At 39.9% G+C, this 16,102-nt stretch overlaps 1 protein-coding gene across 5 annotated transcripts in view; it reads left to right on the forward strand.

Moving 5' to 3' along the window:
- The window catches only part of abr.S (ABR, RhoGEF and GTPase activating protein S homeolog), a 225,708-nt gene that overhangs the window by 147,624 nt on the left and 61,982 nt on the right, over window positions 1-16,102 (forward strand). For all 5 annotated transcript variants that reach the window (NM_001094131.1, XM_041583185.1, XM_041583186.1 and 2 more), the window contains 3 exon segments: window positions 5,197-5,249; window positions 11,712-11,852; window positions 13,490-13,611. In NM_001094131.1, the coding sequence (NP_001087600.1) occupies window positions 5,197-5,249; window positions 11,712-11,852; window positions 13,490-13,611 (316 nt within the window).

The raw sequence follows: 16,102 nt of genomic DNA on the forward strand, positions 1-16,102 counted from the left end.
ATCAGTTAATAGTGCTGCTCCAGCAGAATTCTGCACTGAAATCCATTTCTCAAAAGAGCAAACAGATTTTTTTATATTCAATTTTGAAATCTGACATGGGGCTAGACATTTTGTCAATTTCCCAGCTGCCCCCAGTCATGTGACTTGTGCCTGCACTTTAGGAGAGAAATGCTTTCTGGCAGGCTGCTGTTTTCCTTCTCAATGTAACTGAATGTGTCTCAGTGGGACATGGGTTTTTACTATTGAGTGTTGTTCTTAGATCTACCAGGCAGCTGTTATCTTGTGTTAGGGAGCTGTTATCTACTTATCTTCCCATTGTTCTTTTGTTTGGCTGCTGGGGGGGGGGAAGGGAGATATTCGACTGCCGAATCTATATCCTTCGACTTTGAATATTGAAGTTGAAGGATTTAGCGTTATTCCTATGATCGAACGATTCAAAGGATTTTAATCCATCGATCGAAGGATTTTCCTTTGATCAGAAAATTGTTAGGAAACCTATGGGGACCTTCCCCATAGGCTAACATTGGCCCCGGTAGGTTTTAGGTGGCGAACTAGGGGGTCAAAGTATTTTTTAAAGAGACGGTACTTTGGCTATCGAATAGTCGACCGATTTTTAGTTCGAAACATTCGATTTGAAGTTGTAGTCGAAGGTCGAAGTAGCCATATTCGACCATTCGAAATTCAAAGTATTTTTTTCTTCTATTCCTTCACTCGAGCTAAGTAAATGGGCCCCTTAATGTGTGAAAATCCAAATTATGGAAAGATCCGTTATCCGGAAAACCCTAGGTCCCGAGCATTCTGGATAACAGGTCCCATACCTGTAGTCAGTTTTGCCTACGTGCTTATAGAATAGAAGGTATAACAAGAAAAATATCTGAATTTATGCAAAGCCTTCTCAATATAACACTGGCACAATAATATATAAACCAGCTTCAGGGAATGTTTAGCTGCGTATATATTTGTGTGAGTGCAGCAGGAGGCAATATGGCGGCCCCTATCCATCAGCAAGTGTTTTTCCAATGTGGATAAACTATGCTGTAATGATGTTTCCACATATCAAAACCTCCTTTATGTATTGGACCATTTAGCACAATTCAGTGGCTTCCAGCGAGCTTGGATTCCATGTTTCTCAGAAACGGATAATCTGAAATCTTATAAGTGCTCCTGGGATTTCCCTGTCCTTAGGTGATTTTCCAGCTCTGCTTGTTAGATGTTCTGCTATTGCACAAAGCATTGAGTAATACTATATAAAGAAGCATGATAATACAACTTACAATATAAACAAAGAGGAAGGAAAGTACATAGTAAAAGAGCGGTGGCAAAACACAGAGAATGGCCTAAGAATGGGAGTCCTAGTGGTTACAACACATACAAGACTAGTCCAACAAACCAATGAGTGACCTGTGTGTGTCTAGATGCAACAACACACAAGAGATAAACAAAAAAAAAGCTGCAGCGCTTCAGTTGCAAGTGCAAAACCTTCCTTAAAGGAGAACTAAACTCTAAAAATGAATGTGGCTAAAATGCCATATTTTATATAGTGAACTTATTGCACGAGGCTAAAGTTTGAGCTTGTCAATAGCAGCAATGATCCAGGACTTCAAACTTGTCACAGGGGGTCACCATCTTGGAAAGTGTCTGTGACACTCACATGCTCAGTGGGCTCTGATTGGCTGTTGAGAAGCTAAGCTTAGGGCTCGTCACTAATTATCCAGCAGAAAATGAGCTTCCCTGGCTGTAATATAAGCTGATGCTACAGGTTTGCTGATTATTCAATTCTGATGCTAATTGCACTGGTTTCTGTGCTGCCATGTAGTAATTATGTGTATTAATTACTAATCAGCCTTATATTGTGACATTCCTATTCTATGTGTACTGTATATTGTGAGTGGATCCCTAAGCTCAGTAAGTGACAGCAGCACAGAGCATGTGCAGTGAATCAGCAGAAAAGAAGATGGGGAGCTACTGGGGCATCTTTGGAGACACAGATCTTTACTGCTAAAGGGCTGTGGTACAGAAGCACAAAACATCATGTACAACATTTCTAGTTACTTCTTTAGTTAGGCTTTAGTTCTACTTTAAGCCTTCAGCTAGGGGAGTGAAAACAACTGTACATATGAAAGGTACTCTGATGAACAGACCTTCAGACAGGTTTGTAAAAGTCAAGTCGATTTATTGAAGAACGGAGGTAAAAAGATGGCGTACGTAGGAGAGGTCATGAAAGTTTGACAATCAAAAGAGAAGTTACTGTACCAGCAGAGAGGTTCATCTGCCGTATAACAGAAATGATCAAGACCTTCAACGTTATCGACAGGAGCTCTGTATCTTAGATCATGCTCAGTGTGCTCTTAAGCTGCTGTTGAGAAACTATCCTTAGGAATCATCGAAGATCATTAAGCTTGAAATCTGCCATCGTTATGTAAAGTAATTATGAATTAATGAGCCCGGTATTGGGACTTTTATAGTCTGTGTATCCTGTGTAATTGTGAGCCAATCCCTAAACTCGACTGAATCCAAGAGCCTGGCCAAGTCTGAACCCTACAATATGGGGAAAGTTTGCTAATTTGTACGGCACATCCTTCCACCCCTAATTGTCCATTTCCATATGGGGCAATGGTTCAGATTTGGTTGGGGTTTAGACTGGATCTGCTGAGAAGGAATCAGGATTTGGTCAAATCCAGAATCAAAGGGTCTGGTGCATCCCTAGGCGTTAATCCTCTTGTAACAGGTTTGTTTTTTCTTTTAGAGCAAATTATAGCATGTTTTTTTTGGGGACATCTAATTCTCAGCTCCCAGGCCTGCTGCTTGGCAACACCATGTCTTTTTCTAGCAGGAGCTCAAATTTTTTGTTAAAACTGAAGTAAACTCTAAAGTGCTAATTAGAAAAATCAGTAAATGAAATGCAAAGAAATAAAGCAAGTGATTAGTGTATACATGGATAATGAGTCGGGCGGCTGCTGCTGTTTTGTTGTTTTCCTCGGCATGTTGAAACACTCACAGTCAGAACTTCACCAAATCTCACTCCTCTATAGAGAGGGCCGATTAGAAATTCGATAGGTGGAGCAGATGATGGAGCTGATAGTGTTTTTTATATATCATAAGTCATAGGGCAGCTCTGCAAATTCATGTCTGTTTGGTGTAGCTTCGTGATTAAAACAATTACCATATATACTAGAGTATAAGCCGAGTTTTTCAGCCCCCAAAATATGCTGAAAACTCTACCTCGGCTTATACTCGGGTCAAGCGAAAAAACGGTCGCCGGCGTCTAAGAATAATCGCAGGCGCATAAGGATAGTCGCCGGCGTACAAGAATAGTCTCCAAGAATATTCGCCGGCGTCCAAGAATAGTCGCCGGCGTCCGAGAATGGTCGCCGGCATCCAAAAACGAGACGCCGAAACCTTTGAATGGGAGCAGAAACCCTCAATTTTTTGATTGAAACTTACCAGAAGCTGCTGCATTTCTCACCCTCGGCTTATACTCGAGTCAATAAGCTTTCCCAGTTTTTGTAGGTAAAATGAGGTACCTCGGCTTATACTCTGGACGGCTTATACTCGAGTATATAAGGTAGATACTAGCAATTCACTATGTATAAACCTTACACTTGCCCGTATCAATTATTGCTTTTTAGGTTTGTGTATAACCAACACTGAATTGAGCAGGGCTCAATTTGCAGCCAATTAAAGCCTAATAATGCTCACACGGATAGACTGAAGTTAAATCTAAATCGAATTATAGAATTAATCATTTTATGGTTGCAAATGGTTTTAGTATGATATAAGCTTTCCGTCACCCCTCATGTATAGTAATTGCTCGCATGTCCTGCTTTATCAGTGAATCCACACCTTGTTTTAATCAATGCAAAGTTTCTTCGTTCATACGTATATTGATGTTACGCAATTACCCTCTAAATGAGAGTCAAAATAGTGCTGACCAGCCCATTTCAACATTTAGCTGCCGGCAAAATAATATTCCAGCCCATTCCTGAGTGATTAAATTGGCAAAAACCCACTCTCCGTGTGTATGACCAACTTCGTTCTTTCCTGTAGGCTGCTAGATAGGTTTCTCATTTTGGACCCTTACTGTAAGGCGTCCTCGGCGCATCCAAGATGGCGGCGCCCAGAAGAGGCCACGCGGCCGTCAGACGCCAGCGTGACGCGCAGCGTATTAACGCTGGCGCATCCTATAGACGCTGGCGTCCAAAACGTGCTGGCGCATATTCTGGTGCACGTCCTTCGCGTTTTGGCGTGAAAATCCACCTATTTAAGGTTGCCAGAAGGTTCTCTCAGTGCCCGAGTATAGGTTCTTCTATCTAGAGTTCCTGGGTGTTTTCTAATTATTGATTCTTGATTCTCGACCTTTGCCTGAAACCTCGACCACGAAACCTTGCTGCCTGGACCGACCTTTGCCTGAACTGACGATTCTTCTGCCTAATCCATTGTACCGCGAACTGTGTTTGCCTATTTGCTTCCTACTTGGTCCGCACTCCAAATTGTGCCTTCGGGCCCTGACACTTACCAAGTCAGCAGCAAAAAAAAAAACAAGGATCCACTTTTCAAAAATCCATTTTCATAGAACAGGCTAAGACTCACCCGCTGGGTTTTAAATCGAAGTAGACACAAATATAGTTACCAGCTTGCACACCCTGGCTCTCCAAAACGTGTATTGCCTGGTGCCTGGCTGAGAGGGCTTCGGATACCCCCAAACTTCCAGCACGAATAATTCCACCGGCACACAGGTCTTTAGTTGCAAGCAGGGATTGCATCACGCAAATAAAAATTTAGCAAGGGTTATCCCTGCTTGCAACTAAAGACCTGTGTGCCGGTGGAATTATTCGTGTTTTAAATCGAAGCCCAGGGCAGTTTGGATCTGATCACAGACTACCCTAGCGGTGCTTTAAATCCTCGTCCTATAGGGAATTCCATCAACATTTTGGAAAAGGAACTGGGTTTCCTTCCTTTGGTACTACTGTAGAAATATGAAGATTTTTTAATACAGTTGAGATGATCTCAATAAGTATTAGTTATATTTAGAGAGGCAACCCACACGCCAGCATATTTTTTGTCCCATGCCCCTGCAATATTCCTGATTCTCTCTATTTATATATATATAAATATATGCAGTTGCTTTACTGTTTCCTGTCCCGCCGCTTATCTGCTGCTTCTTCTGATGTCTTTTCCTTTTTCTCTTTTTTTTAGCATTGCTGTACAAACCCATAGATCGTGTGACACGGAGCACTTTGGTACTGCATGTAAGTATTATGTAAACCATACCAAACAAACTGAGGAAGTGCAACAACTGTTAATATTTCACTTTCCTGAAGAAGAACACTTTAATCGTAAAACAATATTATTGTGATATGCATAAGGACACATGGACCCTCCTAAAGAAACCTCAATGATTAATCTAGGTTAATGGTTATAAATGATAATGTAATACAATGGTGCATTTTGTGCCAGGTCTACTAACCCATAGCATATAATTAGGGGGTAGCATTTATTGGGCTCCTCTTTGAAAGCAAACTTCTGACTGGTTAATAATAAAACTCGTGCAAACGTTCTGTAGTTGATTTGCTAACACCGGGCACATTTTCATCTATGGGAACAAAACAAAAACTGTGGTACCGTGTTAGGCAGTAGCAAAAATAACAAATAAAAAAAAACCAAACAAATACAAAACGTATTGAAGAAATGATACCTCTATTGGCTAACGATAAAAATAGATTGCAAGCTTTCGGAGCACCAAGGCCCCTTCGTCAGGCAAAATACAAATGAAAGCAAGAAAGGCACAGCATATATTCTGTTAGATCAGTGAAAGGTATTCATGGGTAATAAATTTAGGAAGTTACAGATGGATAGAGATCAATTGTACAGATAATACAATGAATTAAAGGGATACTTTTTTCAGTGGGGCAACACGTCTGCAGTCAAAATCAGTCTTCAGGACATGCAGGCCTTAATTCTAAAAGGGAACTTTAAAACTGAACGGGAAAGGAAAATATATACATTCAAATGTATGGAGTTATTTAACATATTAAGACAGGGCCTTAATTTAAGGTCAGGTTTCATGTGACACTATGTGACTGAATCCAGACTCCTGGACTATTTACAACCCACCCTAATTCATTGTATTATCTGTACAATTGATCTCTATCCATCTGTAAGGTCCTAATTTATTGCCCATGAATACCTTTCACTGATCTAACAGAATATATGCTGTGCCTTTCTTGCTTTCATTTGTATTTTGCCTGACGAAGGGGCCTTGGTGCTCCAAAAGCTTGCAATTTATTTCTGTTAGCCAATAGAGGTATCACTTCTACAATACTTTTTGTATTTGTTTGTGTTTTTATTTACCTATGGGAACCAATCTGTAGTTCATAGTATTCAGCCAGCTGCAAGTTAAACAATGAACGCAAACATTTGATTGGTTGCTATGGGTTACTAAGTACAAATTTGCCATGTTAGTGAATGAACTTTTAAATTTATCGCATTGCACACGACATATATTTGGGAGCATGGCCAAACGTTTCCAACTTCGGTTGCGATATAGCAGTGATCCCCAACCAGTGGCTCGCTAGTAACATGTTGCACACCAACCCCATGGATGTTGCTCCCGGTGACCTCAAAGCAGGTGCCTATTTTTGAATTGCAGATATGGAGGCAAGTTTTGGTTGTATAAAAACCAGGTTTACAGCAAACAGTCAGCTGTAGGCTGACAGTCCACAAAGGGGCCACCCAATAACCAAATCAGCCCCTATTTGGCACACCCCTGGAATTTTTCATTATTGTTTTGCTCCTCATCTCTTTTTATATTTGAATGTGGCTCACGGGTAAAAAAGTTGGGAATCCCGGTTAGCAATTTTGGGGTAATGTAATAAGAGTCAAAACCATTTGCGCCATGTTTGTTCACAAACTATTAGGTTTTATCAAAATCAGACTTCGTTTTTTAGTGCCCACCTGGAATCCTGACATCTATTGCCCAGAAACAATCCTGGAGTAGTGGGTTATTATGATGACATCATCATGATATCATATGGACATATATTTTAAATATAAAACAATACAGAAGGGAATGCACCAAGAAACCCCAAGCAGGTCTATAACAGATAAAGCAATTGCTTTACAGTTCTAGTTCCCTTAAATAGTTGAAGTAACTAAGTGTAACTCATCAAGATGTGACTCATTGAATAAATGCAATGTATAATTAGCAAGGACAAGAAAAAGGCACAGTCATTTTTTTTTCTTTTGTTCCGTCGGCTCAGTAATGGGCAGGAGATTTTTTTTGCCCAGCTTGCAGATTTTTCAGACACGGAAGCAGTTCCAGTATCAATCTACATACTATTTTAGCAGTTCAGACACAAGCGGATTTCCATCTGCTGGCTCTGCTTATTTCATGCCTGTGCCCTTGTGCGGTTTTCTCTCTCGCCTGTAATGCTCATTGTGTCTCCCCTTTTCAGCCATGAACTTTGATTGGGATTCATAGAAAGTAACAGCAGTCACTGCTCCTAGCAAAGAGCACGATGGGGAGTTAATTAGGAACAGAATTAAGATAAATAGATAGGCATCATTGTGCCATTTCTGGGTAGGGTTAGAAAGAAAGTTAAAGGGATACTGTCATGGGAAAAAAAAATTTTTTCAAAATGAATCAGTTAATAGTGCTGCTCCAGCAGAATTCTGCACTGAAATCCATTTCTCAAAAGAGCAAACAGATTTTTTTATATTCAATTTTGAAATTTGACATGGGGCTAGACATATTGTCAATTTCCCAGCTGCCCCATGTCATGTGACTTGTGCCAGCACTTTAGGAGAGAAATGCTTTCTGGCAGGCTGCTGTTTTTCCTTCTCAATGTAACTGAATGTGTCTCAGTGGGATATGGGTTTTTACTATTGAGTGTTGTTCTTAGATCTACCAGGCAGCTGTTATCTTGTGTTAGGGAGCTGTTATCTGGTTTCCTTCCCATTGTTCTTTTGTTTGGCTGCTGGGGGGGGGGAGGGAGGGGGTGATATCACTCCAACTTGCAGTAAAGAGTGATTGAAGTTTATCAGAGCACAAGTCACATGACTTGGGGCAGCTGGGAAATTGACAATATGTCTAGCCCCATGTCAAAATTGAATATAAAACAATCTGTTTGCTCTTTTGAGAAATGGATTTCAGTGCAGAATTCTGCTGGAGCAGCACTATTAACTGATTCTTTTTGAAAAAAATTTTTTTCCCATGACAGTATCCCTTTAAGGAAGATCTAAATTATGGAAAGATCCATAATCCTGAAAACCCCAGGTACGAGCATTCTGGATAACAGATCCATACCTGTATTATAAAAGTTAGAACGCGTGTGTGCGTGCGTGCGTGCGCGCACATATACACACACACACGCTGATTGATATATTGGTTAGAGGGTGCCCTTGCTAACATGGAAAGCAGTACATTAAAGCAATAGATTTTCAGAAAAGAAGGGGGATCAACAAAAAAATAGAAAATAAATAAATACAAAAATACAGTTACATTCAAGACTAAGAGGCCCATTTATCGACATGCTCTTTTAGTGATTTTAGAAGCTTTTGAGACCGTGAATAAACGAATTTTCTCTAAAACCATTAATATCATGGTCATTTATTAAACATCCAAATATAAAAAGTATGAACAAAAAAAAGATAAACTATGCTCTAAAACCTGAAAATGTAAGTTTTGAGACAGACTAGTGGGAACCCCCCCCCCCCAAAAAAAACCCACATCCAGTAGGATAAGCCCAGCTCCTGATGACTTCTATGGGAGCTTGACTGCCGAAGTTTTGTATTACAGTTTTAGAATTTAAAAAATTAATTTTGAAAAAAAAAATTGAATTTGGAATATTGGTAAAAAGACTCCAAAGTGTTAAGATAAGTGGATAAGAGGCTGTTGGTACAAGGAACACAAGATGCAATCCTAAATCCAACAGGAACATGAAACTTGCCAAATGGATATCGGGGCAAATAAGCTGCCTTCTTGGTCCAGAATGAGCCAGTGATAATTAATAGACCCCATATCTGTAAAAAATGGTCTTCCTCACGCAAAGAACCTAAAATTCAACTGAGTATCTGTCCACTTCAAATCAATAAAGAGTTAAAGAATTGTCATTTAGCCAGCAATGTAAAAAAAATGTTAATTTTAATTTTCCCTTTCGTCCTTTGATAAATCTGCCCAGCAGTGAGTTTCTTTTACGCTACAAGCCCACCCCAATCCGATTCAAAGTGAGTGGTAATCATTCGCACATACTCTAGTCTGCTGGACCCTCTTGTATCCCCCAGGAGCATCTGATGGTGCCCCTAATATTTTAAAGGGATACTGTCATGCGAAATTTTTTTTATTTCAAAATGAATCAGTTAATAGTGCTGCTCCAGCAGAATTCTGCACTGAAATCCATTTCTCAAAAGAGCAAATAATTTTTTTTATATTCAATTTTAAAATCTGACATGGGGCTAGACATATTGTCAATTTCCCCAGCTGCCCCTGGTCATGTGACTTGTGCCTGCACTTTAGGAGAGAAATGCTTTCTGGCAGGCTGCTGTTTTTTCTTCTCAATGTAACTGAATGTGTCTCAGTGGGACATGGGTTTTTACTATTGAGTGTTGTTCTTAGATCTACCAGGCAGCTGTTATCTTGTGTTAGGGAGCTGTTATCTGGTTACCTTCCCATTGTTCTTTTGTTTGGCTGCTGGGGGGGAAAAGGGAAGGGAGGGGGGTGATATCACTCTAACTTGCAGTACAGCATTAAAGAGTGATTGAAGTTTATCAGAGCACAAGTCACATGACTTGGGGCAGCTGGGAAATTGACAATATGTCTAACCCCATGTCAGATTTCAAAATTGAATATAAAAAAAATCTGTTTGCTCTTTTGAGAAATGGATTTCAGGGCAGAATTCTGCTGGAGCAGCACTATTAACTGATGCGTTTTGATTTTTTTTGATTTTTTCCCATGACAGTATCCCTTTAAGTTAATTACACAGTGCTGGAAACTAAAACATATTTCTTTCTCTTTGAAGTTTGTCTGGTGATGGTATGATTGCAAACAGACTTGCTTTATGTAATATAATAATGGTAATTACCCCTCCCAGTTTAATCACAACCATTCATAAATTGTTGCCAACGATTGCACATTGGCTCATCAGGCTAAAAGGAAAGGCAAGACATATTGTTGCAAATTATTGCTCCTTTCAAGTTTCCGTGTCCTGTATTTTCACAATAGCGACCTGGGGATTCCATTTAACCCAACGACAGGCTGAACTGAGCAAAAGCAATGGTGCATACGGCCACTTTGATACCAGCAGAGCATATGGCTACTGTTCCACAGGCCTAGTCCTCAAGCTCACTTTTAGCATATATTCTGTGTTTCATAGTAACATAGTAGTTAGGTTGAAAAAAGACACACGTCCATCAAGTTCATCCTTTTAAGTTTATATATAACCTGCCCAACTGCCAGTTGATCCAGAGGAAGCCTCTCCAATTTGCCTCAGTGGGGGGAAAAATTCCTTCCTGACAAGTCTCTGGATCAACTTTGAGCTATCTCCCATATCCCTGTATTCCCTCACTTGCCAAAAGGCCATCCAACCCCTTCCTTATACCTATCTAATGTATCAGCCTGTACCACTGATTCAGGGAGAAAATTTTACATCCTTACGGCTCATGTGGTTAAAAACCCCTTCCCAATATTTAGGCGGAACCTCTTTTCTTCTAATCGGAATGGGTGACCTCGTGTCAGCTGGAAAGACCTACTGGTAAATAAAGCATTAGAGAGATTATTATATGATCCCCTTATATATTTATACATAGTTATCATATCACCCCTTAAGCGCCTCTTCTCCAGAGTGAACATCCCCAATTTGGCCAGTCTTTCCTCATAGCTAAGATTTTCCCTTTACCAGCTTAGTTGCCCTTCTCTGTCCCCTCTCTAATACAATAATGTCCTGTTTGAGTGATGGAGACCAAAACTGTACGGCATATTCTAGATGGGGCCTTACCAGTGCTCTATACAGTGGGACCCCCTCCTCCCGTGACTCTCTGCCCCATTTAATACAACTCAAGACCTTATTTGCCCTTGATGCTGCTGACTGGCATTGCTTGCTACAGCCAAGTTTATTATCTACAAGGACTCCAAGCTCCTTTTCCATAATGGATTTGCCTAGGGCATTCCCATAAGGGTTTGCATATTTTTACATCCCAGGTTCATGACTTTACATTTTTTGGCTCAGAACTTTGCTGTCTTTGCCAATAAGGTGAGTGAAATATATCCAGCACAGTAACCCTGATACATTTCCATAGGGTTAATATAGCTGGAATCCTCAATTTATTTTACCTGTGAGCCACACTCTAATGTAGTTTAGACATGGAGTTGGGGAGCAACACAAGCATGATTAAGGTGCCAAATAAGGTCTGTGGTTGGCTATTTGGTAGCCCCTATGTTGACTGGCAGCCCACAGTAGGCTCTTTTTGGCAATATACCTGTTGTTTTAGAACCACAACTTGCCTACAAGCCAGGAATTCAATAAAAAGCACCTTCTTTGAAATAACTGTGAGCAACATCCCTGGGGTTGATGAGCAACATGTTACTTGCGAGCCACTGGTTGGGGATCACTGGTTTAGACAATGCACATACCAGCCTAGTATTAGACATGTGTTTAGGGAATGGAAACATTGTGCCGGAAATGAATCCATTTGTTTCACTTGTGTTTTTGTCCCAGGACCTCCTGAAGCACACACCTACTGATCACCCTGACTATCCCCTGCTGCAAGATGCCCTCCGTATCTCTCAGAACTTCTTGTCCAACATCAACGAAGATATTGACCCGAGACGGACTGCAGTCACTACACCAAAGGGAGATGTGAGTCTCTTTATTGGTCATCGGGCAGTAATATCTTTGTTGTTACCGGTAAAATGGGTGATGGACACAAGATGGTAAAGCACATCTCCTCCGATGTTCAACTGTTTTATTGCTGTCTCTCTTACTCTCTAAAGAAAGAAATAGTATTGCCATACCCTACTATACCTGCTGCCCCCTCTCTTACTACCTACAGCTGCTACTCTGAAGATTCTAACTGTGTATATGACACTGGACCCCTCTGCTAAACACTTAATACAGATGTTATGGCTCAGTGTTCAGGCGGCCATAGTGTAGTCCAGTCTAGTTTTATTATCAGTGTAGCACTTTTGAGTGGCCCTGGTTAAACAACAGACTAAATAATGTGCTGTGAATCAGCAGGAAAAAAATGCTGCTGGGGTCATATTTAAAGGCACAGAGATCGTCAGTGCTAAAGGGCAGCGAGGCCTTGGGTATGTACTAAAACCCAGCTCATAAAGTGTAGCATGTCTAGATTTATTCTTTGTTGAACTTTAGTCCTTCGTTTAAATCTAGATCTGTGTTGTTAATCTGTCCATGACGACTGACAGTAAAGATTAGAAAGCAGAATGTAGTAACAATATCGCAGCTGTAAAATATGTTTCACGGTTTCCACTAGATATGATATCAGTGGTTTATAGACTTTCAGAAATAAGTGCAATCGCTGGGCTGCTGGTGAGACTTTCTACTGACTGCTTTTTCCCATTGGATGTTATTTTTAGGGATGCACCGAATCCACTATTTTGGATTCAGCCGAACCCCCAAATCATTTGCTAAAGATTCAGCCAAATACCGAACTAATCCAAATCCAAGTCCACTGCAGGACTCTATTACTGCTGCCTCTGTAGTTAGGCCAATGCTAGCTAGAAGCATTCTGGGGATATTTCTTTCACTATAAGGAATTTAATGTGGCCCTATGGGGAATGGGGACACAGTTAAGGCCCCTGGAATTTTAAATGCTGCCCATTATTGCTGTAAATAGAGTTTTCAATAAGCCTTACTGGGGTAAGAAACATGGAGGCAGGGGGTAAATTATACTAATAATGATAAGTTATTGTGGTGTTACCCCTTTAAACCTTGTGAATGTTTGGCATCTCTTTGATTAGTTGCTCAGTTCAAAGAGTCAACCGAAATAGGATCTAGAAGCTGGCAGCATGGTGTGGTAGAGCCATGGATTAAATGTAATATCATGATGAGTACATTTGTTTGTACAATATCCATATATTCCATTACATGTAGCAACTGGAGTGATGAAAGAAAACCATTTTGGGCATGTAAATGTGTATAATTGCAGTTACATGGATTCTCTGGCATCAGAGAATGTCAGACTTTCAGGCTCAAGGCCACCTGCTCCCCTTTGGGTTCATAATTTGTTCCAGGACCCACTGGAGTCCAAGTTTTGATTCCAGTAACTGCAGTATATCTGCAAAGAGATTGACTTCTCCCCATGTTTGTTTGGGCTTCCACTGGGTACTTTGGTTTCCTCTCCAGTTAAACAAATCATATTGTGTATGTGATATGGACCATAGATTATTATATATGCATATAACTTCTATAAAATGCTTTGGAATATGTCGGTCCCAAATAAATAAATCATTCCATTTGCCTGTTGTTTATTTCAGCCTCGACAGCTGTTAAAGGATGGATTTTTGGTTGAACTCTCGGAAAATTCCCGGAAGCTGCGGCATCTTTTCCTGTTTACAGACCTCCTCCTGTGTGCCAAGCTTAAGAAAACCACTGTGGGGTAGGCAAAGGGCATGGAGGGGAGTGCAAGCTCTGGGGTTAAAGGTAGGGATGTACCCAATCCAGGATTTGGTTTGGGATTCGGCCAGGATTCTGTTTTTTTCAGCAGGATTCGGATTCAGCCGAATTCTTATGCCCGGCCGAACCGAATTCTAATTTGCATATTGCAAATTAGGGACCGGGAGGGAAATCGTGTGACTTTTGTCACAAAACAAGGAAGTAAAAAATGTTTCCCCCCTTCCCACCCCTAATTTGCAAACGCAAATTAGGATTTGGGTTCGGTATTTGGCCGAATCTTTCACAAAGGATTCGGGGGTTCGGCCGAATCCAAAATAGTGAATTCGGTGAATCCCTAGTTAAAGGACATGTCAGCCCAAAAAAATATTTTTTTGTCTAATAAAAGAAAACATAATTCTAAGCAACCTATCAATATACAGTTATTAAATTGTCTATGGTTTTTTTAAAGTTATTTGTAGAGTTATGGGATCCGTTATCCAGAAAGCTCCAAATTCCGGAAAGGCTGCCTCCCATAGACTACGTTTTATCCAAATAATCCATTTTTTTTTTAAATGATTTCCTTTTTCTCTGTAATAATAAAACAATCGCTTGTACTTGATCCCAACTAAGATATAATTAATCCTTATTGGAAGCAAAACCAGCCTATTGGCTTTATTTAATGTTTATATGATTTTCTAGTAGACTTAAGACATGAAGATCTAAATTACAGAAAGATCCATTATCCGGAAAGCCTCAGATTCCCAAATATTCTGGATAACAGGTCCCATACCTGTATTTGTATTGCTATTGAAAGCAGTGTCTGTCCCTTTCTGATCTTTGCCCTGATGGCTCTGACTGTTGAAACAATATAACACAAGTCAACCAATTACCAGACCTGTGTTGCTGGAGGAGACTGACTTTTGCAACATTGTTTAAAAAGTAACATCCAGGAGTTATAGGGGTGGTTTACCTTTAAGTTAATTTTTAGTATGTTCTAGAATGGCTAATTCCAAACAACTTTTCAATTGGGTTTCATTATTTATTTTTTAAAGTTTTATAATTATTTGCCTTTTTCTTCTGACTCTTTGCAGCTTTCAAATGGGGGTCACTGACCCCTTCTAAAAAAAACAAATGCTCTGTAAGGCTACACGTGTGTTGTTATTGTTACTTTTTATTCCTCACCTATTCATATTCCAGTCTCCCATTCAAATGAATGCATGGTTGCTAGGGGAATTTGGACATTGCAATCTGGAGAGCTGCTGGATAAAAAGCTAAATAACTCGAAAACCTTAAATAATAAAAAATGAAACCCAATTGTCTCAGAATATCATACTCTACATCATACTAAAAATTAATTTAAAGGTGAACAACCCTATTCTGTATTTTTTGAAGTGTAGTAATGCTGAAACACTGCTGTGAATGTCATAACGTCATATTAACCCTTGGTTTGGGAATGTCTTAACGTCATATTAACCCTTGGTTTGGGAATGTCATAACCTCATGTTAACCCTTGGTTTGGGAATGTCATGGCTTCATATTAACCCTTGGTTTGGGAATGTCATAGCTTCATATTAACCCTTGGTTTGGGAATGTCATAGCTTCATATTAACCCTTGGTTTGGGAATGTCATAGCTTCATATTAACCCTTGGTTTGGGAATGTCATAGCTTCATATTAACCCTTGGTTTGGGAATGTCATAGCTTCATATAACCCTTGGTTTGGGAATGTCATAGCTTCATATTAACCCTTGGTTTGGGAATGTCATAGCTTCATATTAACCCTTGGTTTGGGAATGTCATAGCTTCATATTAACCCTTGGTTTGGGAATGTCATAGCTTCATATTAACCCTTGGTTTGGGAATGTCATAGCTTCATATTAACCCTTGGTTTGGGAATGTCATAACTTCATATTAACCCTTGGTTTGGGAATGTCATAACTTCATATTAACCCTTGGTTTGGGAATGTCATAACTTCATATTAACCCTTGGTTTGGGAATGTCATAACTTCATATTAACCCTTGGTTTGGGAATGTCATAACTTCATATTAACCCTTGGTTTGGGAATGTAATGGCTTCATATTATCCCTTGGTTTGGGAATGTCATAACTTCATATTAAGCCTTGGTTTGGGAGTGTCATGGCTTCATATTAACCCTTGGTTTGGGAATGTCATGGCTTCATATTAACCCTTGGTTTGGGAATGTCATAACTTAATATTAAGCCTTGGTTTGGGAATGTCATGGCTTCATATTAACCCTTGGTTTGGGAATGTGATGTTAAACCGGCTGATACTTTTGCAAATAAAAGAGTCATCTGCTGCCTCTGTTTAGTTATTGCATAATGAGCGGAATTGTAAATAGAGGTTGTTTTTTCCCTCTCTATAACAACAAATAAATTTCCAAGCATTTATAGGTTATCTAATAGCTTCTAAGTGTTTTATATTATCCCACATCCTCAACCCATAATGCAAAATCTCTTCATACTTCTTTAGGGAA

This window comes from Xenopus laevis, chromosome 2S (assembly GCF_017654675.1).
Source record: "Xenopus laevis strain J_2021 chromosome 2S, Xenopus_laevis_v10.1, whole genome shotgun sequence".
Taxonomy (NCBI): Eukaryota; Metazoa; Chordata; class Amphibia; order Anura; family Pipidae; genus Xenopus; species Xenopus laevis.